Source organism: Ranitomeya variabilis, chromosome 7, assembly GCF_051348905.1.
Source record: "Ranitomeya variabilis isolate aRanVar5 chromosome 7, aRanVar5.hap1, whole genome shotgun sequence".
NCBI lineage: Eukaryota > Metazoa > Chordata > Amphibia > Anura > Dendrobatidae > Ranitomeya > Ranitomeya variabilis.
Window position 1 is genome coordinate 186899257 of NC_135238.1, and position 26693 is coordinate 186925949.

At 44.5% G+C, this 26693-nt stretch overlaps 1 protein-coding gene across 1 annotated transcript in view; it reads left to right on the plus strand.

Moving 5' to 3' along the window:
- Window positions 1–16105: 16105 nt before the first annotated feature.
- Window positions 16106–26693, plus strand: part of LOC143786285 (FAST kinase domain-containing protein 1, mitochondrial-like) — a 35566-nt gene continuing 24978 nt past the window's right edge. Inside the window, exons 1-7 of the mRNA XM_077275560.1 lie at window positions 16106–16185; window positions 23377–23860; window positions 23935–24003; window positions 24384–24509; window positions 24963–25274; window positions 25509–25619; window positions 26433–26564. Coding sequence (XP_077131675.1) covers window positions 23526–23860; window positions 23935–24003; window positions 24384–24509; window positions 24963–25274; window positions 25509–25619; window positions 26433–26564 — 1085 coding nt within the window. The 5' untranslated portion in view covers window positions 16106–16185; window positions 23377–23525. The remainder of the gene's footprint in view (window positions 16186–23376; window positions 23861–23934; window positions 24004–24383; window positions 24510–24962; window positions 25275–25508; window positions 25620–26432; window positions 26565–26693) is intronic.

The following is a 26693-nucleotide window of genomic DNA, read 5'->3' on the forward strand; positions in this document are numbered from 1 at the left end:
AAAATGTTGGCGCTATAGAAATAAAAATATCATCATCACTAGTATAAGAAAATATAACGTGTGAATGAGCCGTTGATAATTATCAATTGTATTAATTAATTTAGTTCCAAGTTTATTAAGCTAATTTATAGATGAATGGGAAAGTGTCTAATATTTCTAGGGAAGACCACAAATGTATTACATAGGGCAAAAATGTGACGGGTTTGGCAGAGGTTTTAGGACAGTTAGGCCGGCGTCACACTAGCGAGTTTTACGGACGTATGAGCGCAAGAAAATACGTCCGTAAAATACGCATTACACACGGCCCAATGATTCTCTATGGCCCAGCTCCTATCAGCCGTATTTTACGGATCTGTATTATACGGCCGTAGAAAATCGCAGCATGCTGCGTTTGTCACCGTATTGCGCAAAAAAATCGCCAATGAAAGTCTATGGGGGCGAGAAAAATATGGATTACTCACGAACCAGCAGTGTGACTTGCAAGAAATACGCAGCGGTGTTATAGAGAAAAGCCGGCAATTCAATTGCCGGCTTTTGCTATCTCCTTCCCAAACCCGACAGGAAATGAGACATGGTTTACATACAGTAAACCATCTCATATCCCTTTTTTTTTTGCATATTCCACACTAATAATGTTAGTAGTGTGTATGTGCAAAATTTGGGCCCTCTAGCTATTAAATTAAAGGGTTAAATCACGGAAAAAATTGGCGTGGGCTCCCGCACAATTTTCTCCACCAGAGTGGTAAAGCCAGTGACTGAGGGCAGATATTAATAGCCTGGAGAGGGTCCAAGGTTATTGGCCCCCCCCCCTGGCTAAAAACATCTGCCCCCAGCCACCCCAGAAAAGGCACATCTGGAAGATGCGCCTATTCTGGCACTTGGCCACTCTCTTCCCACTCCCGTGTAGCGGTGGGATATGGGGTAATGAAGGGTTAATGTCACCTTGCTATTGTAAGGTGACATTAAGCCAGATTAATAACGGAGAGGCGTCAATTATGACACCTATCCATTATTAATCCAATAGTATGAAATGGTTAAGAAAACACACATTATTACAAAGTATTTTAATGAAATAAAGACAGATGTTGTTGTAATATTTTATTAGACTCTTAATCCACCTGAAGACCCTTGTCACCTGAAACAAAGTAAAAAAAAAACAAACAACAATATTCCATACCTTCTGTCGTTCTGTCCCACGTTGCAAATCCATCTGAAAGGGTTAACTAATTTTACAAGCAGAAGCCTGTTAATGCAGCCGCACCTGCCTGTAAAAACCAGGGGAATGAATGGAAAGCAGGGTGACCTGTAGTTACCTTGAGTTGCGGTGATGCGCCCCCTGCTGGATGTCCTCATGAACTGGAGCCTGTGAAAAGTTCCCACGCTCGAGTTCATATGAGGACATCCAGCAGAGGGCTAGGTAGTAGGTAGGGATGTGAACGCTGTGTTCTGGGATGGGTGGGCGCAGAGGAGTCTGCGGGATGTGCCGTGGTGCTGTGCCTGGATTTGCCATTGTGCCGCGTCGGGATGTGCCGTGATGCTTGGATGTGCCGTGATGCTTGGATGTGCTGTGGTGCCGGCATGTGCCGGTGCCTGCGCCGGGATGTGTCGGCGCCGAGATGTGCCGTGGTGCCGGCATCTGCCGGTGCCTGCGCCGGCATGTGTCGGCGCCGGGATGTGCTGTGGGGCTACGCCGGGCGGTGCGGTGGGTCCGCTGGCCGTGCTGGGGTCTGCTGCAGGCGTCATTGCTGTGTGTGTCTCTGTGTGCAGGCGTCGTCCGATGGGACTACAAGTCCTATCGGACGATGCCTGCTACAGTGACAGTGAGTGACACATTAGCCAATGATGGGACAGTAGTAGTCCCATCATCCAGCTAATGTGTTGAATGTAAAAAAAACCAACACACACACACACACACACACGTACATACATACAGACATACAGTACATACAACATGCAGACACAGTACATACAGACATACAACATACACCATGTGACATGCAACATGTGGCGACATGAGAGGGAATGCGACATATGACATGCAAAATGTTACATGCAACATGCGACGACATGCAACATGCCACATGCAACATGCAACAACATGTGACGGCATGTGACATGCAACGACATGTGACATGCGTCAACATGCAACATGTGACAACATGCGACATGTGACATGAGATGACATGCGAAATGCAACATGTGGCAGCATGCGACATATGACAACATGTGACATGCAACATGCGACGACATGCAGCATTCGACGACATGCAGCATTCGACGACATGCAACATGCGACGACATGCGACGACATGCGACATGTGACATGCGGCGACATGCAACATTCGACAACATACGACGACATGCAATGACATGCAACATGTGACATGCGACGACATGCAACATGCGACAACATGCAACATGCGACGGCATGCAACAACATGCAACATGTGACATGCGACGAAATGCGACATACAACATGCGAGGGTATGCGACATGTGACAACATGTGACATGCGACAACATGCAACATGAGACATGTGATATGCGACATGCACCATGCGACAACATGCAACATGCGAGAACATGCAACATGTGACGACATGCAACATGTGACATGAAACATGCAACATGCGACGACATGCAACATACGACATGCAACATGCCACATACAGTACATACATACAGTACATACATACAACATACATACAGACGTACAGTACATAAAACATAGAGTACATACTCACTATCACTTGTCACTTTGTTCCTCGAAGCCAGTGTTACCTGTAAAAAATATTAAAATAATAAACAAACACTATACTCCCTGATCCGCAGAAATCCAATTAAAACGAGTGTCCCTCGCCGATCTTCCGTGGAGAGCAGGAGCATCAGCTGATGCGACCGCTCTCCAGGGGCTCCAGGAGTACAATGATGGAAGGTATCCTTCCACAATGTTTTCCCCACAATGTATTCCTACGCCCCTGTGAGAAAATAGTCCCTAGTCTCACTTTTGGCATTGCTGTGTGAGAAAGTTCCCACGCAGCTTTTTGCCATAAAGTGAGACCAGTGAACTATAGTAACCTCTCAGTGATGCACTGCAGGAGCCATTGTCTCCTGTCAGTGTGTCACATAGGGTCCTATAGAGCAGTGACATCACCCGATGTCACTGTTCTATAGGGGAGATCGTCATGGGACACTCGTTATTAATTGGACTACGGTGGACAGGTAGTATACGGTTTATTATTTTACATTTTTTGCAGGCGCCGAAGTATGGTAAGTATGCTTAAATGAAGAATATTAACCCCTTTCTGCCAGCTGACGGAATAGTACGTTAGCTGGCAGATCCCCTGCTTTAAGGTGGGCTCCGGCGGTGAGCCCACCTTAAAGCCGCAATATGTCAGCTGTTTTGTACAGCTGACATGTGTGCACAATGAGCGCGAGCGGAATCGCGATCCGCCCGCCCCCATTAACTAGTTAAATGCCGCCGTCAAGCGCTGACAGCGGCATTTAACTAGCGCTCCCGGCTGCACGGCCGGAAGTGCTCACACCGCTGACCCCCGTCACATGATCAAGGGTCAGCGGTGCATTGCCATAACAACCAGAGGTCTCCTTGAGACCTCTATGGTTGTTGATGGCCGATTGCTTTGAGCGCCACCCTGTGGTCGGCGCTCAAAGTACACCACCATTTCTACTACATAGAGGTGATCTGTACTTCACCTCTATGTAGCAGAGCCGATCGTGTAGTGCATGCTTTTAGCCTCCTATGGAGGCTATTGAAGCATGCCAAAATAAAAATAAAAAAGTGTTTAAAAATATAAAAAATATATAAAAGTTTAAATCACCCCCCTTTCACCCCAATCAAAATAAAACAATTAAAAAAAAATCAAACCTACACATATTTGGTATCACCGCGTTCAGAATCGCCCGATCTATCAATAAAAACAAAGGATTAACCTGACCACTAAATGGCGTAGCGAGAAAAAAAATCAAAACGCCAAAATTACGGTTTTTTGGTCGCCGCGACATTGCATTAAAGTGCAATAACGGGCGATCAAAGAACGTATCTACACCAAAATGGTATCATTAAAAATGACAGCTTGGCATGCAAAAAAGAAGCGCTCACCTGACCCCAGATCACGAAAATTGGAGACGCTACGGGTATCGGAAAATCGCACACTTTTTTTTTTTTTTTGCAAACTTTGGAATTTTTATCCACCACTTAGATAAAACATAAACTAGACATGTTAGGTGTCTATGAACTCGTAATGACCTGGAGAATCATAATGGCAGGTTAGTTTTAGCATTTAGTGAACCTAGCAAAAAAGCCAAACGAAAAACAAGTCTGAGATTGCACTTTTTTTTTGCAATTTCATCACACTTGGAATTTTTTTCCCATTTTCTGTTACATGGCATGGTAAAACCAATGGTATCGTTCAAAAGTACATCTCGTCCCGCAAAAAATAAGCCCTCATATGGCCATATTGACTGAAAAATAAAAAAGTTATGGTTCTGGGAATTAGGGGAGCGAAAAACAAAAACGAAAAAACGGAAAAAGCTCTGGGGGTGAAGGGGTTAAAATACTTTTTTCCTAATGTGTGTGTGTTTTATTAATCCTTTAATACTATTGGATTAATAACAGATAGGCGTCTTATTGACGCCTCTCCGTTATTAACCCGGCTTAATGTCACCTTACAATAGCAAGGTGACATTAACCCCTTATTACCCCATATCCCACCGCTACACCGGAGTGGGAAGATAGGGGCTAAGTGCCGGAATTGGCGCATCTTACAGATGCGCCATTTCTGGGGCGGCTGCGGACTGGTATTTGTAGCTGGGGGGAGGGCCAATATCCATGGCCCCTCTCTAGGCTATGAATATCAGCCCGCAGCTGTCTGCGTAGCCTTTCTGGCTATGAAATATAGGGGGACCCCACGTCATTTTTTTGGGGGGTCCCCCTATTTTAATAGCCAGTAAAGGCTACGCAGACAGCTGCGGGCTGATATTCATAGCAGGCTACAAATATTGGCCCTCGGCTGTCGGCTTTCCCCCTCTGGCGCAGAAAATTTCGCGGGAGCCCACGCCATATTTTTTTTTCTTCGTTTTTTTTTAACTGAAACATATTGTTCATTAACCCCTTTCTGCCAGCTGACGGAATAGTACATCAGCTGGCATTATCCCCACGCTTTGAGGTGGGCTTCGGCGGTGAGCAACATGTCAGTTGTTTTCATTACAACAAAAAAAATTATGTTTTTTTGGTCGCTGCGACATTGCATCAAAATGCAATAATGGGCAATCAAAAGAACGTATCTGCACAAAAGTGGTATCATTAAAAACGTCAGCTCAGCGAGCAAAAAATTAGCCCTCACCCGACCCAATATCTCAGAAAATATAGACGCTACGGGTATCGGAAAACGGCGCAATTATTTTATTTCTTTTTAGCAAAGTTTTGAATTTTTTTTTACCACTTAGATAAAAAATAATCTACACGTGTTTGGTGTCTATGAACTCGTAATGACCTGGAAAATCATAATGGCAGGTCAATTTTATGCTGTGTGCACACGTTGCAGATTTGGGTGCAGAATTTTCTGCACAAAATCTGCATCTCCTTTCTGAAAACGCAGCTGCGTTTTTTATGCATTTTTTTCACGTTTTTTTCATATTTTTTGCGTGGTTTTCATGCGGGTTTTTTGTGTGGTTTTGATGCAGTTCTTGGTGCGGTTTTTGCGTGGTTTTGATTCAGTTTTTGCTGCAGTATTTGGTGCGGTTTTTTGCGTGGTTTTGATTCAGGTTTTTGATGCTTTTTTATGCAGTTTTTGGTGAAGTTTTGATGCAGTTTTTGATTCAGTTTTGATGCAGTTTTTGGTGCGGTTATGATGCAGTTTTTGGTGCGGTTTTGATGCAGTTTTTGGTGCGGTTTTGATGCTGTTTTTGGTGCGGTTTTGATTCAGTTTTTGGTGCAGTTTTGATGCAGTATTTGGTGTGGTTTTGATGCAGTATTTGGTGCTGTTTTGATGCAGTTTTTGGTGCAGTTATGATGCAGTATTTGGTGCGGTTTTGATGCTGTTGTTTGTTATGACCCCAATGGCGAGGGTCTCAGAGGAACGTGGAAGTCTGCAGAGTACAAAAATCCAGCTCATAGGGCAGTGGAAACTGGGTTGACCATATATCTACTCCTAACGCCAACACTAGAAGTAGCCGGGGATCATTCCTACGTTGATTCTAGATGACACGCGCCAGCCGGAGAATCTAGCTACCCCTAGTAGAGGAAAACAAAGACCTTTCTTGCCTCCAGAGAAGGGGACCCCAAAGCTGGATAGAAGCCCCCCACAAATAATGACGGTGAGGTAAGAGGAAATGACAAACACAGAAATGAATCAGGTTTAGCACAGAGAGGCCCGCTTACTGATAGCAGAATAAAGAAAGGTAACTTATATGGTCAACAAAAACCCTATCAAAATCCACACTGGAAATTCAAGAACCCCCGAACCGTCTAACGGTCCGGGGGGAGAACACCAGCCCCCTAGAGCTTTCAGCAAAGGTCAGGATATAGATATGGAACAAGCTGGACAAAAAATACAAAACCAAAACAAATAGCAAAAAGCAAAAGGCAGACTTAGCTGATATAACTGGAACCAGGATCAGTAGACAAGAGCACAGCAGACTAGCTCTGATAACTACGTTGCCAGGCATTGAACTGAAGGTCCAGGGAGCTTATATAGCAACACCCCTAACTAACGACCCAGGTGCGGATAAAAGGAATGACAGAAAAACCAGAGTCAAAAAACTAGTAACCACTAGAGGGAGCAAAAAGCAAATTCACAACAGTACCCCCCCCTTAGTGAGGGGTCACCGAACCCTCACCACGACCACCAGGGCGATCAGGATGAGCGGCATGAAAGGCACGAACTAAATCGGCCGCATGAACATCAGAGGCGACCACCCAGGAATTATCCTCCTGACCATAGCCCTTCCACTTGACCAGGTACTGAAGCCTCCGCCTGGAGAGGCGAGAATCCAAGATCTTCTCCACCACGTACTCCAACTCGCCCTCAACCAACACCGGAGCAGGAGGCTCAGCAGAAGGAACTACAGGCACAATGTACCGCCGCAACAAGGACCTATGAAATACATTGTGAATAGCAAACGACACAGGAAGATCCAGACGAAAAGATACAGGATTAAGGATTTCCAATATCATGTAAGGCCCAATAAAACGAGGTTTAAATTTGGGAGAGGAGACCTTCATAGGAACAAAGCGGGAAGAAAGCCATACCAAATCCCCAACGCGTAGTCGGGGACCCACACCGCGGCGGCGGTTGGCAAAGCGCTGAGCCTTCTCCTGTGACAACTTCAAGTTGTCCACCACATGATTCCAGATCTGCTGCAACCTATCCACCACAGAATCCACCCCAGGACAGTCAGAAGGCTCCACATGACCCGAAGAAAAGCGAGGATGGAAACCAGAGTTGCAGAAAAAAGGCGAAACCAAGGTGGCGGAACTAGCCCGATTATTAAGGGCAAACTCAGCCAACGGCAAGAATGTCACCCAATCGTCCTGATCAGCAGAGACAAAACACCTCAAATAAGCCTCCAAAGTCTGATTGGTTCGCTCCGTCTGTCCATTAGTCTGAGGATGGAAAGCAGACGAAAACGACAAATCAATGCCCATCCTACTACAAAAGGATCGCCAGAACCTGGAAACGAACTGGGATCCTCTGTCTGACACAATATTCTCAGGGATGCCGTGCAAACGAACCACGTTCTGGAAAAACACAGGAACCAGATCGGAAGAGGAAGGCAGCTTAGGCAAAGGAACCAAATGGACCATCTTGGAGAAGCGATCACATATCACCCAGATAACGGACATGCCCTGAGATAGCGGAAGATCAGAAATGAAATCCATGGAGATATGTGTCCAAGGTCTCTTCGGGACAGGCAAGGGCAAGAGCAAACCGCTGGCACGAGAACAGCAAGGCTTAGCTCGAGCACAAGTCCCACAGGACTGCACAAATGACCGCACATCCCTTGACAAGGAAGGCCACCAAAAGGACCTGGCCACCAGATCTCTGGTGCCAAAAATTTCCGGGTGACCTGCCAACACCGAGGAATGAACCTCGGAAATGACTTTGCTGGTCCACTTATCCGGGACAAACAGTCTGTCAGGTGGACAAGACTCAGGCCTATCAGCCTGAAATCTCTGCAACACACGTCGCAGATCCGGAGAAATAGCTGACAAGATAACTCCATCTTTAAGAATACCAACAGGATCAGCGACTCCAGGAGCATCAGGCACAAAGCTCCTAGAAAGAGCATCGGCCTTCACATTCTTTGAACCTGGTAAATACGAGACAACAAAATCAAAGCGGGAGAAAAACAATGACCAGCGGGCCTGTCTCGGATTAAGGCGTTTAGCAGACTCGAGATACATCAGATTTTTGTGATCAGTCAAGACCACCACACGATGCTTAGCACCCTCGAGCCAATGACGCCACTCCTCAAATGCCCATTTCATGGCCAACAACTCCCGATTGCCCACATCATAATTTCGCTCGGCAGGCGAAAACTTCCTAGAGAAAAAGGCACAAGGTTTCATAACAGAGCAACCAGGGCCTCTCTGCGACAAAACGGCCCCTGCCCCAATCTCCGAAGCATCCACCTCAACCTGAAAGGGAAGTGAGACGTCAGGCTGGCACAAAACAGGCGCCGAAGTAAACCGGCGTTTCAACTCCTGGAAAGCCTCCACGGCAGCAGGAGCCCAGTTAGCTACATCGGAGCCCTTCTTGGTCATATCCGTCAAAGGTTTCACAATGCTAGAAAAATTAGCAATAAAACGACGGTAGAAGTTAGCGAAGCCCAAGAACTTCTGAAGACTCTTAACTGACGAGGGCTGAGTCCAATCAAGAATAGCTCGGACCTTGACTGGGTCCATCTCCACAGCAGAAGGGGAAAAAATGAACCCCAAAAAGGGAACCTTCTGTACACCAAAGAGACACTTTGAGCCCTTGACAAACAAAGAATTTTCACGCAAAATTTTAAAGACCAACCTGACCTGCTCCACATGCGAATCCCAATTATCAGAAAAAACCAAAATATCATCCAGATAAACAATCAAAAATTTATCCAGATACTTCCGGAAAATGTCATGCATAAAGGACTGAAAAACTGAAGGTGCATTGGAGAGCCCAAAAGGCATCACCAAGTACTCAAAATGACCTTCGGGCGTATTGAATGCGGTTTTCCATTCATCACCTTGCTTAATGCGCACAAGGTTGTACGCACCACGAAGGTCTATCTTGGTGAACCACTTGGCACCCTTAATCCGGGCAAACAAGTCAGACAACAGCGGTAAAGGATACTGAAATTTGACAGTGATCTTATTTAAAAGCCGATAATCAATACAAGGTCTCAAAGATCCGTCCTTTTTTGCCACAAAAAAGAATCCCGCACCAAGAGGGGAAGAAGACGGACGAATATGTCCTTTCTCCAGAGACTCCTTGATATATGAACGCATAGCGGTATGTTCAGGTACCGACAGATTAAACAGTCTTCCCTTAGGAAATTTACTGCCTGGGATCAAATCTATAGCACAGTCACAGTCCCTATGAGGAGGCAGTGCACTGGACTCAGACTCACTGAAGACATCCTGATAATCAGACAAATACTCCGGAACTTCCGAAGGCGTAGAAGAAGCAATAGACACAGGCAGGGAATCCCCATGAATACCACGACAGCCCCAACTTGAGACTGACATAGCCTTCCAGTCCAGGACTGGATTATGGGTCTGTAACCATGGCAGCCCTAAAACAACCAAATCATGCATTTTATGTAAAACCAGGAAACGTATCACCTCGCGGTGTTCAGGAGTCATGCACATGGTAACCTGTGTCCAATACTGCGGTTTATTTGCTGCCAATGGCGTAGCATCAATACCCCTAAGAGGAATAGGATTTTCTAATGGTTCAAGAGTAAAACCACAGCGCTTAGCAAATGAGAGATCCATGAGACTCAGGGCAGCACCTGAATCTACAAACGCCATGACAGGATAAGATGACAGTGAGCAAATCAAAGTTACAGACAGAATAAATTTAGGTTGCAAATTACCAACGGTGACAGGACTAACAACCTTAGCTATACGTTTAGAGCATGCTGAGATAACATGTGTAGAATCACCACAGTAGTAGCACAAGCCATTCCGGCGTCTATGAATTTTCCGCTCATTTCTAGTCAGGATTCTATCACATTGCATTAAATCAGGTGTCTGTTCAGACAACACCATGAGGGAATTTGCGGTTTTTCTATCACATTGCACCGAATTAGGTGTCTGTTCAGACAACACCATGAGGGAATTTGCGGTTTTGCGCTCCCGCAACCGCCGGTCAATTTGAATAGCCAGTGCCATAGTATCATTCAGACCTGTGGGAATGGGAAAACCCACCATAACATTCTTAATGGCTTCAGAAAGGCCATTTCTAAAATTAGCGGCCAGTGCACACTCGTTCCAATGTGTCAGCACGGACCATTTCCGAAATTTTTGGCAATACACTTCAGCCTCGTCCTGCCCCTGAGACATAGCCAGCAAGGCCTTTTCTGCCTGAATCTCAAGATTGGGTTCCTCATAAAGTAAACCGAGCGCCAGAAAAAACGCATCAAGATCAGCCAATGCCGGATCTCCTGGCGCCAGCGAAAAAGCCCAATCCTGAGGGTCGCCCCGTAAGAACAAAATAACAATTTTTACTTGCTGAGCAGAATCTCCAGATGAACAGGGTCTCAGGGACAAAAACAATTTACAATTATTCACGAAATTCCTAAACTTAAACCTGTCTCCGGAAAACAGTTCAGGAATCGGTATTTTAGGTTCTGACCTAGGATTTCTGATAACATAGTCTTGTATGCCCTGCACACGAGTAGCCAGCTGGTCCACACTTGTAATCAAGGTCTGGACATTCATGTCTGCAGCAAGCATAGCCACTCTGAGGTAAAGGGGAAGAAGAGAAAAAAAAAAACTCAGAATCTTCTTTCTTATAATCCCTCTTCTGCAATGCATTAAACATTTAATACTGGCCTGGCAAACTGTTATGACCCCAATGGCGAGGGTCTCAGAGGAACGTGGAAGTCTGCAGAGTACAAAAATCCAGCTCATAGGGCAGTGGAAACTGGGTTGACCATATATCTACTCCTAACGCCAACACTAGAAGTAGCCGGGGATCATTCCTACGTTGATTCTAGATGACACGCGCCAGCCGGAGAATCTAGCTACCCCTAGTAGAGGAAAACAAAGACCTTTCTTGCCTCCAGAGAAGGGGACCCCAAAGCTGGATAGAAGCCCCCCACAAATAATGACGGTGAGGTAAGAGGAAATGACAAACACAGAAATGAATCAGGTTTAGCACAGAGAGGCCCGCTTACTGATAGCAGAATAAAGAAAGGTAACTTATATGGTCAACAAAAACCCTATCAAAATCCACACTGGAAATTCAAGAACCCCCGAACCGTCTAACGGTCCGGGGGGAGAACACCAGCCCCCTAGAGCTTTCAGCAAAGGTCAGGATATAGATATGGAACAAGCTGGACAAAAAATACAAAACCAAAACAAATAGCAAAAAGCAAAAGGCAGACTTAGCTGATATAACTGGAACCAGGATCAGTAGACAAGAGCACAGCAGACTAGCTCTGATAACTACGTTGCCAGGCATTGAACTGAAGGTCCAGGGAGCTTATATAGCAACACCCCTAACTAACGACCCAGGTGCGGATAAAAGGAATGACAGAAAAACCAGAGTCAAAAAACTAGTAACCACTAGAGGGAGCAAAAAGCAAATTCACAACAGTTGTTGGTGCGGTTTTGATGCTGTTTTTGGTGCCGTTTTGCTGCAGTTTTTGATACAGTTCTTGGTGAGGGTTTGATGCATTTTTGATGCAATATTTGGAGCAGTTTTGATGCAGTTTTTGGTGCGGTTTTTGCGCGGTTTTGATTCAGTTTTTGCTGCAGTATTTGGTGCTTTTTTGCGTGGTTTTGATTCAGGTTTTTGATGCTTTTTTATGCAGTTTTTGGCGAACTTTTGATGCAGTATTTGGTGCGGTTTTGATGCAGTATTTGGTGTGGTTTTGATGCAGTTTTTGGTGCGGTTTTGAAGCAGTTTTTTGTGCATTTAGGCCATGTGCCCACGCTGCGGATTCCGCTGCAGAATTTTCTGCAGCGGATTTGATAAATCCGCAGTGCAAAACCGCTGTGGTTATTACTGCGGATTTATCGCGGTTTCTATAGCGGTTTCCGCTGCGGATTTACACCTGCAGTTTTCTATTGGAGCAGGTTTAAACCCGCAGCGCAATCCGCACAAAGAAATGACATGCTGCGGAATATAAACCGATGCGTTTCCGCTCGTTTTTTCCGCAGCATGTACACTGCGGAATTCATTTCCCATAGGTTTATATTGTACTGTAAACTCATGGGAAACCGCTGCGGACCCGCAGCTGCGGAAACGCTGCGGTTCCGCAGCAAAATCCGCAGCGTGTGCACATACCCTTATGATGCCGTTTTTGGTGCGGTTTTGATGCAGTTTTTGGTGCGGTTTTGATGCGGTTTTGATGCAGTTTTTGGTGCGGTTTTGATGCTGTTGTTGGTGGGGTTTTGATACAGTTTTTGGTGCAGTTTTGATGCTGTTGTTGGTGCGGTTTTGATGCAGTTTTTGCTGCAGTTTTGATGCAGTTTTTTGTGGAGTTTTTTCGCGCTTTTGATGCATTTTTTAATTTTTTTTGGTGCGGTTTTTGCGTGTTTTTTGTGCGTTTTTGTATGCATTTTTGAAAGCTAAATAAAGATGTATTATTGAACAAAAAAAAGATTTGTGATGTCATTATTGTCCAACCTCCTCTTTTACATTTGTCCAACCCACACTCAATTACACACAGATAGATAGACATATAGATGATAGATGAAATGGATAGACAGAGCTACATATAGATAGATCTATAGATGCATACATCTATCTATTCCTATATCTATCTATAGATATATCTGGATAGATATATCTATTGATAGATGTATGGATAGTGTAGGGTGCGTGTCCACTGTCCAGATTACATCCAAATTAGCTGCAAATTGGATGCTGCGTACTTGTAGTCCCATCAGATGATGCCTGCACACACCCCAAAAGACCCCCCGCACAGCCCCGCACACACCCGAACAGTCCCGCACACACCCGAACAGTCCCGCAGACCCCGTCCGCACACACATACACGCACACCATCACCGCCCACACACTTCCCTCCTCCCGAACTGCAGCGTTTCTCGGACCCACATCCGCATCTAAACTGCAGCTCTTTTTTACATCTGCGGTTTTGCTGCAGATGTGCCCGACTCAATGAAAGTCTATGGGTACAGAAACGCTGCAGTTTGGCAAAAAAAGAAGTGATATGCTGCTGAAAAAAAAAAGCTGCGTTTCGGTGTGTCTTTTTCCGCAGCATTTGCACAACAAGTCTGCTGCTCCCATAGACTTACATTGGTTGAGCACTACACTGCGGATTTGATGCAACTCTGGGCAGCAAAAAACCCTGCGGATCTGCAATCAAATCCGCAACGTGTGCACAGCCTTAGCATTTAGTGAACCTAGCAAAAAAGCCAAGCAAAAAACAAGTGTGGGATTGCACTTTTTTTGCAATTTCATCGCACTTTGACTTTTTTTTCACATTTTCTGTTACACGACATGGTAAAACCAATGGTGTCGTTCAAAAGTAGAACTTGTCCCGCAAAAGATAAGCCCTCACATGGCCATATTGATGGAAACATTATGGCTCTGGAAAGAGAGGGAGAGATAAACGAAAAAAGCTCCAGGGGTGAAGGGGGTTTAGAAACATGGATATAGACATATCTATGGAAATAGACATAGATATATAGATATATCTGTATGTATCTATCTATCCATCCTATATCTCTGTATCTATCTATCTATCTATCTATCTATCTATCTATCTATAATAATAATTTTTATTTATATAGCGCCAACATATTCCGCAGCGCTTTACAACTTATAGAGGGGACTTGTACAGACAATAGACATTACAGCATAACAGAAATCACAGTTCAAAACAGATACCAGGAGGAATGAGGGCCCTGCTCGCAAGCTTACAAACTATGAGGAAAAGGGGAGACACGAGAGGTGGATGGTAACAATTGCTTTAGTTGTTCGGACCAGCCATAGTGTAAGGCTCGGGTGTTCATGTAAAGCTGCATGAACCAGTTAACTGCCTAAGTATGTAGCAGTACAGACACAGAGGGCTATTAACTGCATAAAGTGTATGAGAACATGATGAGAGGAACCTGATAATGTTTATTTGTATTTATTTATTTATTTTTTTATTTTTTTTAGGCCACACAGGGATAGTTAGGTTAATGCGTTGAGGCGGTAGGCCAGTCTGAACAAATGCGTTTTTAGGGCACGCTTAAAACTGTGGGGATTGGGGATTAATCGTATTAACCTGGGTAGTGCATTCCAAAGAATTGGCGCAGCATGTGTAAAGTCTTGGAGACGGGAATGGGAGGTTCTGATTATTGAGGATGCTAACCTGAGGTCATTAGCGGAGCGGAGGGCACGGGTAGGGTGGTAGACTGAGACCAGAGAGGAGATGTAGGGTGGTGCTGAGCCATGGAGTGCTTTGTGGATGAGGGTAGTAGTTTTGTACTGGATTCTGGAGTGGATGGGTAGCCAGTGTAATGACTGGCACAAGGTAGAGGCATCGGTGTAATGGTTGGTGAGGCATATGATCCTGGCAGCAGCATTCAGGACAGATTGGAGCGGGGAGAGTTTGGTAAGAGGGAGGCCGATTAGTAGAGAGTTACAATAGTCCAGACGAGAATGAATAAGTGAGACAGTAAGAGTTTTTGCAGAGTCGAAAGTAAAAAAAGGGCGAATTCTAGAAATGTTTTTGAGATGCAGATAGGAAGAGCGAGCCAGTGATCGGATGTGGGGGATGAATGAAAGCTCGGAATCAAGGATGACCCCAAGGCAGCGGGCATGTTGCTTTGGAGTAATGGTGGAACCGCACACGGAGATGGCAATGTCAGGCAAAGGTAGGTTAGTAGAGGGAGAGAACACGAGGAGTTCAGTTTTTGACAGGTTCAGTTTCAGATAGAGGGATGACATGATGTTAGAGAGAGACATCTGTGTGTAATGGAGTGTGCGTTGGAGAAATGTAAAAGAGGAGGTTGGACAGAAATGACATCACAAATCTTTTTGAAGCTAGAGGAGGTTCCTGCTTAGTGGCAGTGCAATGCATCATGGAACTTGTAGTATTAGAGCACAATAACTCAGGAGAAAGGAAGTTGTCGATTAACCCCATGAGAGCTAGATCCAGCACTGAAGATGTGCTGCTACAGCATGATAAAAGGTAATATTGCTAAAATAAAGACAGTGGATGTTTTCAGTAGCACATAATTGCAAGATTTATGAAAAAAAAAAAATTATTGTAGTGGACAACTTATTTAAGTCTGAAGTTCCAGCCTGGACTCACCGGACTCAAGTTAGTCTGCAGTTAGCTATTAGTTATTAGCTATTCGATTTTCATGTATGGCAGTTAGCTATTAGTTATTAGTTAGCTATTCGATTTTCATATATGGCAGTTAGCTATTTGTTATTAGTTAGCTATTCGATTTTCATGTATGGTTAATTATACATAGAGTGGATATTGTTTGGGTAAAATTTTGATCAGGACTTTGAGATGTTTATTTTGACTACTTGTGGTCCTGGGTTATTCACGTAAATCGCTTATGCCGCACATAATCAAACGCACTCAATCGTACGTAAATTCAATTTGAAAACAGGTACCCTTGACCACTAGTATTAAAAATGAACATATCAATGTCCTGAATAATATTTACCAAAAAAATTATCAACTCTGTGTAGTTCAGAAGTTATTCACGTAAATCGCTTATGTCGCGCATAATCAAACACACTCAATCATACGTAAGTTCAATTTGAAAACAGGTACTCTAGACCACTAGTACTCAAAATGACCAGCTCAATGTCCTGAACAATATTTGCCAAAAAAATTATCAACTCTATGTGTAGTTCAGAAGTTATTCACGTAAATCGCTTATTTTTGTATGTTAACAGAACCTTGGAAGAGTTTCACCAGTAACTTGCTAGAACTATCATCAAAATGTACTTCATGGCCAGAATGTTGTCAACTACATCCAGTAAGACATTAATTATTCACAGAATCAGCTTACCTTGAACCACAAGTAGTCAAATGAAACAAGTTCAAGTTCTGCACATAATCTGAAATAAAATATCAGAACTCTGTATAGTTCAGAAGCGAAAAGGAAAAATCACTTATTTCCATGTGTGAAAATAAACATGGTAAAATGTCGTTAATAATGTATTAGGTGTGTTTTCAAAATGTTTTATACCTTGTCAGTAAACAATGCAATCAGTTTGGGAGTTAGGCCGGAGTCACACACAACATATAAAAATACAGTCCGTTTTTGATGGCCGAGATAAGCAGAAAATTTCCTGAACAGTGATCCGTATTCAATGCGAGGATGCAATTTTTTCTCCTACAATTATCCGTGTGCCATCCGTGTGGCATCCGTATGGCGAAATTTTCTCGACGGCTTGCAAAATGGACATAGAATGGTTCCATGGCCTCAAATATTCCTTATAACATATATACAGTCTATATATACACTGTGTTCCAAATTATTATGCAAATAATATTTCCTCATATTTTCTCTAAATTACCTATCTGAATTGCAGTCATTGTTATTTTCCAGTCATCTACTATTCTAGTATAATTGCAATGTTTTGGAAAAAACTGCCTATGAAAACAGTATCTTTTTTAAAAAAAATAAACACTCAAAATGCATGTTCCAAATTATTATGCACAGCAGAGTTTTCAACCTCTTTTTTTTATTTTGAACAAAAAAAGGTCAATTGTGAAGTTATAAGCATTATCAGCTTATTACAAAATGAAATCAAACAGTTTTCAAGTGAAAACTTTATTCTAGGTGATGATACATTTGCACATAGGACCCCTTGTTCGAAAAAAGCTTCTGAACTCTCTCGTCCATTGAATTTGTCAGTTTTTGGATGGTTTCTGCTTCATTTGTTTTGCATGTGGACAGAATACCCTCCCAGAGCTGTTGCTTAGATGTGAACTGCCTCCCGCCATCATAGACACTCCTTTTGATGATGCTCCAGAGGTTCTCAATGGGGTTGAGGTCAGGGGAAGATGGTGGCCACACCATAAGTTTGTCCTCTTTTATGCCCATAGCAGCCAGAGATGCAGATGTGTTTTTTGCAGCATGAGATGGTGCATTATCATGCATGAAAATGATCTTGCTGCGGTTCTTCCTCTTGAACCATGGCAGGAAGTGTTGTTTTAGAAACTCCACATAGATTATGGAGTTCATCTTTACCCCTTCAGGGATCATAAAGGGGCCGACAATCTCTCTCCCCATGATTCCAGCACAAAACATTACTCCACCTCCTTGTTGGCGCCTTAGCCGTGTTTTCATGGGGTGTCCATCAACCAGCCATCCTCCACTCCATCCATCTGGACCATCGAGCGTTGCGCGGCACTCATCGGTGAACAAAACAGTTTGGAAGTCAGTCTTCGTTTGTTTTAAGTTTCTTTTTATTAGTTTTACACAAATAACAGATAGGTAAATGGTAACATGTGGATTTGAGATACATCAGTATGACATATAACCCAATCTCGGGAAGGCTAGTTCAATAATAACATGTAACATTATTGATGAACATGTAGATAAACATGTGGATAAACATAAGATTACAGTAAGATGCAATCATTAAGAAAGTTCAGATTTGAAGTCTTGTGACTTCCCGAAGGCTAGATCAGAAACCAAAAACAACTCCACATTAATGCGACATTTAACCAATACACACATACTGTAAATAGAAAGAAAGAAGAGGAGAAAGGGGGTAGGTGATAGATTCACTAGAAGGGGAGGGTTCGGCTTATCGTAAAATAGGTGCAAGGGATTTAGAGGGGGGACATCGACACGTTCATTTCTGGATTAGGAAGAGATCCAAACCTCTAAAGAGATTTCTAATTGTTAATGAGAGCCAAATACTCATCACTAGATCTGAAAGATTTCCAGGGGACCTATGTTGTGTGGAATTTCTCTTGTGAGAAAAAAGTGAAAGCAGAAATTTCTTCTATATAGTATAACTGGTCCACTTTGTTGACCCAATCTGAAATGCTCGGGCAGTTTTTAGTCAACCAGTGGACTGGGATAAGAAGCTTAGCTGCTGATAGAAGGAAAGCCAACAGGGATTTATTTTTATATTTCGAGTTGTCCCCCTTCCAGTTTAAAAAAATGAGTGTCAGGGAGGGTGGATGTAGTAATTTGCATATTTTAGTTATATATTTTAATACTTCTTTCCAAAAAGTTTGTAGTATTTCACAAGACCACCACATATGCAGAAAAGTACCAACGTCTTTAGTACATCTCCAACAGGTTGGTGAAGAATTGGGATACCAAAGATGAGATAGAGTTGGGGTAGTGTACCATCTAGTGACTATTTTATACGAATTTTCCTGTACTCTTATACAACTAGATGGGCCATGCGAATTTTTGTAAATTTGATCTACCTCCCAGTCCTGAAATTCAGTATCAAGGTCTTTTTCCCAGTTATGTATGTAAGCTCTGTGATATATGTGATGCAGTAACCCCTGTAACAGGTAGGGGGCGCTGCATGGTCTCCCCGGAATCTGCACGGAGTTGTATTGAGGCCGTGAGAATTGACCTGCAGTGATGTCAGGATCACGTGACCAGTCCATGTGATCCATTACTGTGGGTGTGGTTACAGGTACATAACGTGACCAGAGTGTGGGTCACATGTTCCTGTGTGGTTCCAGTGTTTGGACCTGAAGGGTCCAAGTGCAAAATCCCTGAGGGAGTTCCTGAGGGCTCGGTGTGTTCCTGTGTTGGAAGCCTGGGAGGAGGCTTCCTGGAAAGCACCTGCTGGCGTGGGAGGTCCTAGTAGGAGGACCGGATCCCGGAGCCGTGCACAGTGGAACTGGGGAAGCTGGAGTCCTTCGGTGAGGTCTGGACTGACTAGTGTGTGCCGGCCAGGCAAGTTGGTGATCCCTGTAAGGCAGCTTACCCGGAGGTGTGGACTGGCGAGGAGTCAGCAGGTGGAGCCGGAGCTCCCGTCAGGTATCGTACAGGCCGTAGTGCTTGTGAAGTCTATGAACTATGTGGTCTCCCTTGGGAACTGGTTAAGGGAGGACCAGCGTGTTAGTGTCCGTGAGGCAAAGCCGTACACTGAAGTGTTAGAAGCTGCAAGTAAATATTACCAGTTGGTGCCTGTTGTGTTTCATGTTATGAACTGTGCGTAACCCGGTTTATGAGGCTTAATAAACCGCATGGACTGCTTTGTTTTATAAACCCGTGCCCGTGTGCTTGAATATCGCGGCCAAGTGAGTGTCCCCCAACACTCTCAGTGAGAGAAACCTTACAATTGGTGGAGAATTTTGGCAACAATCCCGCTAGCACACGTGGAGTTAATTGCTGTGGCAGAGCCACGAAGGTGACAAGCATCTAGCGGTAACTCGGCGGGGTTACGAAAGTGACAAGCGTCTGCTGTGACTCGGCGGGGTCACAAAGGTGACAAGCGGCAGCGGTGGAGCCGTGCAGAGCCGTGTGGAGAGTAGCCGTGGTTGCAGCGAGAGGTTCCACAGCAGGCGGAGCTGTAGTGGCTTGTGGTTGGCAGCACCTGGAGGTGCCGGTTGTGTGTGACTGCAGCGGGAGCTGTGGCGGTACCAGCAGGAGCTGGTGAAAGTGACAGAGAAAAAAAAAAAAAAAATTTCTTTTTGTGCAGACTCTTAAAAGGCCAGTACAAGCCCAGAGACATTGGGGTGTACTGTGTGAACTGGGGCCTGAGTGCCGTGGGGGAGTCCACGGGGTGTATCCCAGGGAGGGGAGTATCCCTAATAGTGAGCGGTGGCCCAAACGGGGATGGTTGCCCAAAAGGGGGCGGAGACCCAAAAAGGGGCGGTAACCCGAATAGGGGTAATGGCCCAAAAAGGGGTGGAATCCCGAAGGGGGGCTGAATCTCGAACCGGGGTGGTATCAAAAAGCGGAGCACTTGCCCAGAAAGGGGGCAGAGCCAAAAAAGGGGCGGCAATCAGTGAGGTGTCACGACTGTGTCCTTTTTGGCTGGATGGAAAGTGTGTGCAAGGGTTGATAGACCCGGGGAGAGAAGCGTCTGTGCTGGGAACCCGTCCAGGAGATTCTGTGTCACCTGGCGACACTGAATATCTCCAGGTAGCCACTATCTACATTGTCGCAGCGGAGGTTTCCACATACCATGAGGTGGTTGTAGACCCGATCTTGCCGTATCCTATGGTAATAGGACAAGATTTGGTAGCACTGTGGGAAAAGGCTGAAGTGTTTGTGGATATAATGTGGATGTCAGTTAGTAATGTTGAGAAGGCAGGCCTGACCAGAGGGAAAGGTGCGACTGTCCAACTAACTGACCTGACGTCACCTGAAGTGTGCCACAATACGACTGATAGTGGTCTGCTGGATAAAACACGTGGAGCTGACACCCAGACAGAGAGTGACTTGCAGGGTCATCAGACTGTGGGGTGTGACACAGATTCTGGGGGTGACTGTGACAAATCATGGCCAGTAACAAGCGCATATGCCCTGGTGACAGGTGGAGGACGGGGTCCAGGACCTGTGGTAACGGGTGGAGGACGGGGTCCAGGACCTGTGGTAACAATAATTAATAACAATAATAATAATAATTAGTAACAATAACAATTCAATACAATTAAATGTCATAAGGACTTCAAAAATGGCGTTATTAGACGTAGGCGCCGCGAGCTAAATTTCCAACGCTTTGCCTTTTGCTGATTCGTCAGACCGCTCGCGGTCGGTGGCCAGTAGGAATCGCTGGGAGAATTTAGTTGTGATTTTTAAGAGTTTTAGACGTGTGTGAAAGAAATACTGCAAAGTTAGAATGCTTTAATAAATAGAAGTGTTGATACTTTATTATTATAAATGAACAAAATGCAAAGAGAATGAAAAAGAAGGAAATCAAATCAGGATTCGGCATCCTTCGAAATCGCATCAAAGAACGTATTCTTCTGTGTACACTCGCACAAAGTCATGGATGATGTAGGATTATAGCCGGGTGTATAAACCATTATACAAAACGGGGGGGAATGATCATCATTTACATAGGAAGGTTAAAATACAGTCGTTGACTGAAACAGAAACAGCTGTGTAGGAGGCTTAATACTGGGCGAAGAACAGCCGAACTCTATACAAAGGTGAGGTTGTGGAAGACAGTTTCATGTTATAGATCTTTCACCATTAAAGTAGAGAGGAGTGCAGTGGATCCCGGGCGCTGCTGCTACTAAGGTTAATCCTCAGGTATGCTTAAGGGAGGAGTAGGTTCTACGCAAACATTTTTATTTATCCTCTGTTCCGGGATCCACCTCACTGATCTTTCCTTTCCTTGTTGTGTCCTCTTTCCATTTGGTCTGCATACGGCGGATATTGGATAATATCTAACTCTTTACATAGTTGTGCCGCACACAATCTGTTCAGATGAGCGACCAACCCTCTGACTTGCCCTGACTAGTGATGAGCGAATATACTGGTTACTCGAGATTTCTCGAGCACGCTCAGGGGTCCTCTGAGTATTTTTTAGGGCTCGGAGATTTAGTTTTTCGTGCCGCAGCTGAATGATTTACATCTCTTAACCAGCTTGATTACATGTGGGGATTCCCTAGCAACCAGGCAACCCCCACATGTACTTATGCTGGCTAACAGATGTAAATCATTCAGCTGAGGTGAGGAAAACTAAATCTCCGAGCACTAAAAAATACTCGGAGGACCCCCGAGCATGCTCGGGAAATCTCGAGTAACGAGTATATTCGCTCATCACTAGCCCTGACCTGTTGCCCACAGTGTTACACAGGGAGCACCTCTTGTATTTTCTCTCTTCAGGTCTTTCACCATAGGCAGACCGAGCCATGGTCTTCAGCTGAGGACCATAGTTGGATGTGAGACTAGTCTGACTCTTCTTGGTATTTTGCAGCACTGCATCAGGTGATTCGCAGTCGTGGGACCCGTCAATCACCTGCTGTGGCACTTGGACTTTCTGGACTTGGTTTCTCTATTGCTATGGTCCACGGCCGGATCTTTAAAGTATATTATCTCTGAAAAAAATATCACTGGCTGTAATCAGGCAGCCAGGCTCTGATTAATGCTGCCTATTGTTTGGGCAGCATAAATCAAGCGACAGGTTTCTTTTAATGGTAACCCGAAGAAAGCCAGCAAGGATTACTATAAATAAAATGGCTCAGTGCTTTCCTAGCATTCTGTAGGGGTCCCAGTGACTTCACCTCCAGGCAATCGGCATAGGTGACATATCCTAGTTATATACCACCACTGTATAAGGCGGGCTGATTATGATACTAAAGATCACTCTCCTTCTTACTGGGCAGAAGTGTAAGTTTAAGGCTTTAAACATTCCAAAGATATTGCATTATTCCTTCCCATAGCATGCTGGTCTTTGGGGTTCTAGGATCCCTGGCGATCCTGAGGATGGGGCTCTTGATAAAGGGAACGAGGCTTGGCATAGTCCAATCTCGAAATGAGCGGTAGGTGCACATGCTCAACCTCCGCACCATTCATTGTGTATGGGACTGCTGGAAATAGCTGAGTGCTAAGCTTGGTTTATAAGCTCCAGTGTTCTTTTTTGGAGATTTTTTTGGGGTATGAGAAGTTGGGACTCCAGCAGCCAGTAAGTCAACCCTTATCTTTAGAAGAGGGGACGATTTACTAAACTAGAAATCACCCTTTAAACTCACCATGTAATTACATGGATGAAATGGGTCTGACACGTTCTCCACCCGATCATTCAAAGGGAGGGTAGGGTGCGATCTTCTTTGATGTCCTTATGCCTCAATAGGTTTGTTTTTATCACCAGATGCTAAAAAATGCTCTGGACAAATAACTTTAAGCTTCATATTCTAATATACAGGGGTGCATATGCTGGCATAAATGTCTATTCATATTATTATTTTTATACTATGTGGATAGGTAGATGCTGTCCTGCCGGTTGCATGGCCAGAAGGGTCACCAGACCTTACCCAGATTGACTTGATTTTTATTTGGGAAGTTATAAAAAATGAGGTTTGTTTAAGAAAATCATGCACAATTGATAACATTCAACTATTATTTAAACTGTACACCGACTTCTGCACCCCCTGTATACCAATACCATATAATAAGTATGTTAAAATGCTGATTGTATAATCTGTATGTGGAAAGAACACAGCCTTACATATAAGTTGTGGGTCCACTATTATTATTATTCCTTTTTTATCTCTTCCTTTACAGATGGCTTTAATCAAAGTGTCTTATCATATCTTGAAGTAACAAGATCTTCTCCGGAGAGAGGAATATCCACTTTCTAAGAAGATGTTGGAAGAAAAGACATAGAATATTTTTATTTCTCTAAGGTCCTAAGCCTTTCGTACAGTCCAGACATGTTCTGCTGGAGGAGGGCTTTGCCTCTTTCTCTGCGCTTCTTTCAGATGCGTAGTATCAGTTCGGATCCGCTCCTGGATCAGTTGATGACTAGCACAAACCAATTCCAGATTTTTCAACTCGTTGGCATCCATAAGTCTAAGCTTACAGTACATCATGTGGGTTGCGCCATCAATACATTATGGGAGCTTCAGAAGGGGAAGCCGAGTGCAAACGCAAATCATGAAACCGTCCGAAATCACCCGGAATTTATTGCTCTTCGGATCCTGGCAGAAAATAAAATTGACTTTATGAGCGACACCACCCTGGTGAATACGCTGTATGCCGTTATAAGGTACGAGCCACTTGCTCCATTGCTCGGTCCTTATGTTGCATCTCGTTTACCATTGTTGTATTCTGTATTTCAAGGTTTAATGTGGAAGCGCACGACTCTTTGGTGCAGCAGCTGCTAATGGAAGGCTGGAGAAGACTGGAAAAGTAAGGCTGGTGGAATGTTTGATTACCAATCCCAGCAGCCATTTTGCCATTTAGTTGCCCAGCATTAGCTCTTTGGCTCTTGAGGTTCGTCATGCTGTGTGTTGCCCAAAGGTTTTCCGCATTGTATCCCTCTTCTCCCACTAGTATACACGTCATAGCATTTCATTGTAGCATCGTAAACATGAGACAAGATGCACAGCCAGGACAGTGGAGTCCTGCACTTTTGCAACTGCGGACTGGAAAAACGAAACCTAAAAAGTTAGATCAATAAATAACTTTTTTATAAAGAAATCTTTTGGATTTTATCCTATATAACTGTATGGCGCATTGTTTGTTATTTTGTATTTATATGATTGATTGTATGTTTTTACCTGTTTCAGATTTGAACCGGAGACGTTGTCGAAATTCTCAGTTTGTTTGGAAAAACTAGATCTGGGCAGCAGTCCGTTAATGGGAAAGGTAGCCAATGCCCTGAACACGGGCCTGGAGAACATACAAAATATTAGGTAAGCGGTCACCAGTATCTAAAGGTATCGTCACATTAAGCGACGCTGCAGCGATAGCGACAACGATGCCGATCGCTGCAGCGTCGCTGTTTGATCGCTGGAGAGCTGTCACACAGACCGCTCTCCAGCGACCAACGATGCCGAGGTCCCCGGGTAACCAGGGTAAACATCGGGTTACTAAGCGCGGCCCTGCGCTTGGTAACCCGATGTTTACCCTGGTTACCAGTGTAAAACATCGCTGGGTATCGTTGCTTTTGGTGTCAAACACAACGATACACGGCGATCGGATGACCAAATAAAGTTCTGGACTTTATTCAGCGACCAGCGACATCACAGCAGGATCCTGATCGCTGCTGCGTGTCAAACTAAACGATATCGCTAGCGAGGACGCTGCAACGTCACGGATCGCTAGCGATATCGTTTAGTGTGACGGTACCTTAAGACTACTGGAAGTGATTTAAAGCACTACATAGATGTGCACAGCGTGCGCCGGGTCGTCCAGTTTCTGTGCCTTATGAAGTATGACTACCAGCCCCTCTTGGATAAATGCAATCAGATTTTTGTGCGGGACAAGAATAAAATGAGCACGGACACCATGTGCATCGTCAGCGGCCTCTACCGGCAAATGGCTTTCAAGCAGTACGAGTTTCAGGTGATGGCAAAATTGTCTCTGCTCGAAATATCAAACCTATGGAATAATGCGGATCATTTCGGAAAAATATTTTGTGCCTTATTTCCGATGGCTTCTCAAGAGATAAGAAATAGGTGAGTGGGCCCCTTAAAGGGATGTGATGTATCGGCCCCTTAAAGGGATACTACGTATCAGCCCTGAACCAACAGAAAAAATCCCATAATGCAATGATAATACTCAAATAGAACTCGTATTCCCTAATTAGAGGAAGCTCCTGATTATTTTGTAGTCTAATCTAGGAATTCAGTACTGGAAACAATTGCCAAATGTTGGATTTGTAAAGGTTTGAGCTCCTTTGTTCCCTCCAGGCTTGAAGACGACCTTGTCATACTGGCAGGTAAGATCCATCACATCAGTCTGGTGTACGTGCTGGAGACCATGGCGGAGGCCGAGTGCAAGAACCCAATCCTCATTCAGAAGTAAGTGGATTCTCTAAGCCGTGAATGGTTTGGAGCTGGATCCTTCCTGTCCAATCTGATATTGTCCATATTATCACGGTCCGGGTACGGGCTGCACCCCGGCGAGGGTCTGCTGACCCAACTATACATGTGTGAGGCCAGGAGATCCTCGGCCAATTCGGTCCATACCTGGATCATAATATATGGATGTCTGAATCCTGCCATATTTCCATTTACTGTTCAGATGGATGCAAGCTGTTGTTCCCTGTAATCAGCTATTTCAGACTCTTAGTATTCTCCTCCTAGCAAATAAGTACTGAGAGGTTTTATTTTTTTTTTTGCCTGATCCCTTTGATGTACAGACCGATGAGTCCGATGGTGGATTTCTCCACTCCTCAATGCATGAGCACCCTACTGAGCATTCATGTCCATTGGGGGAATAGAGTGAGAGCGAGCTGATGGCCAGATGAACGCTTGGCCGACCCTCACGGTATATGGGGCCTTTACAAACCTATGAACCATTTTATATGGTGCACATTCTTGAAGCATCTTTACAGTGGAACAAGGAGCGTCCACCACTTATTAGAGACTCTGTCGGCCGTTTCCTAACTTATTGATGACACTGGCGCAGTGTGTTGTGTCGTTTTTGCCATCAAAGTTACAAAAACCCATATGTACGTCAGTGGGGCTTGTGGTCCGGGTGAAATTTGTTCTGCCACACACGGCACACTGTGTGGGAGCGTCCCTTCTGGATGAGGACGTGGCACGGCTGTGGATGGAGTCTCGTTATGTTGCTTGATGATGTGTGATCTTTTTGTTTTTCTCTCTGTTCAGGATCTGCTCCGCCATCCAGGACAATCTGGATCATTACCATCGCCTGTATCTATGTAAGCTCACAGATGCCGTGGTTTGCCTGCCCTGCCAAAACTATCAACTGTTTGCGGATCTACAGAAACGTCTAACTGCGTAAGTGCAATTTCCATGCATGTGTGGCGAGTAATCGGGTTAAAGGGACATGTGGACGGCCCTATTAGAATGGCGCTGGGTTTACCATGTGGGTAAGACAAGGTCACTAATAAGAATACAAACATATGA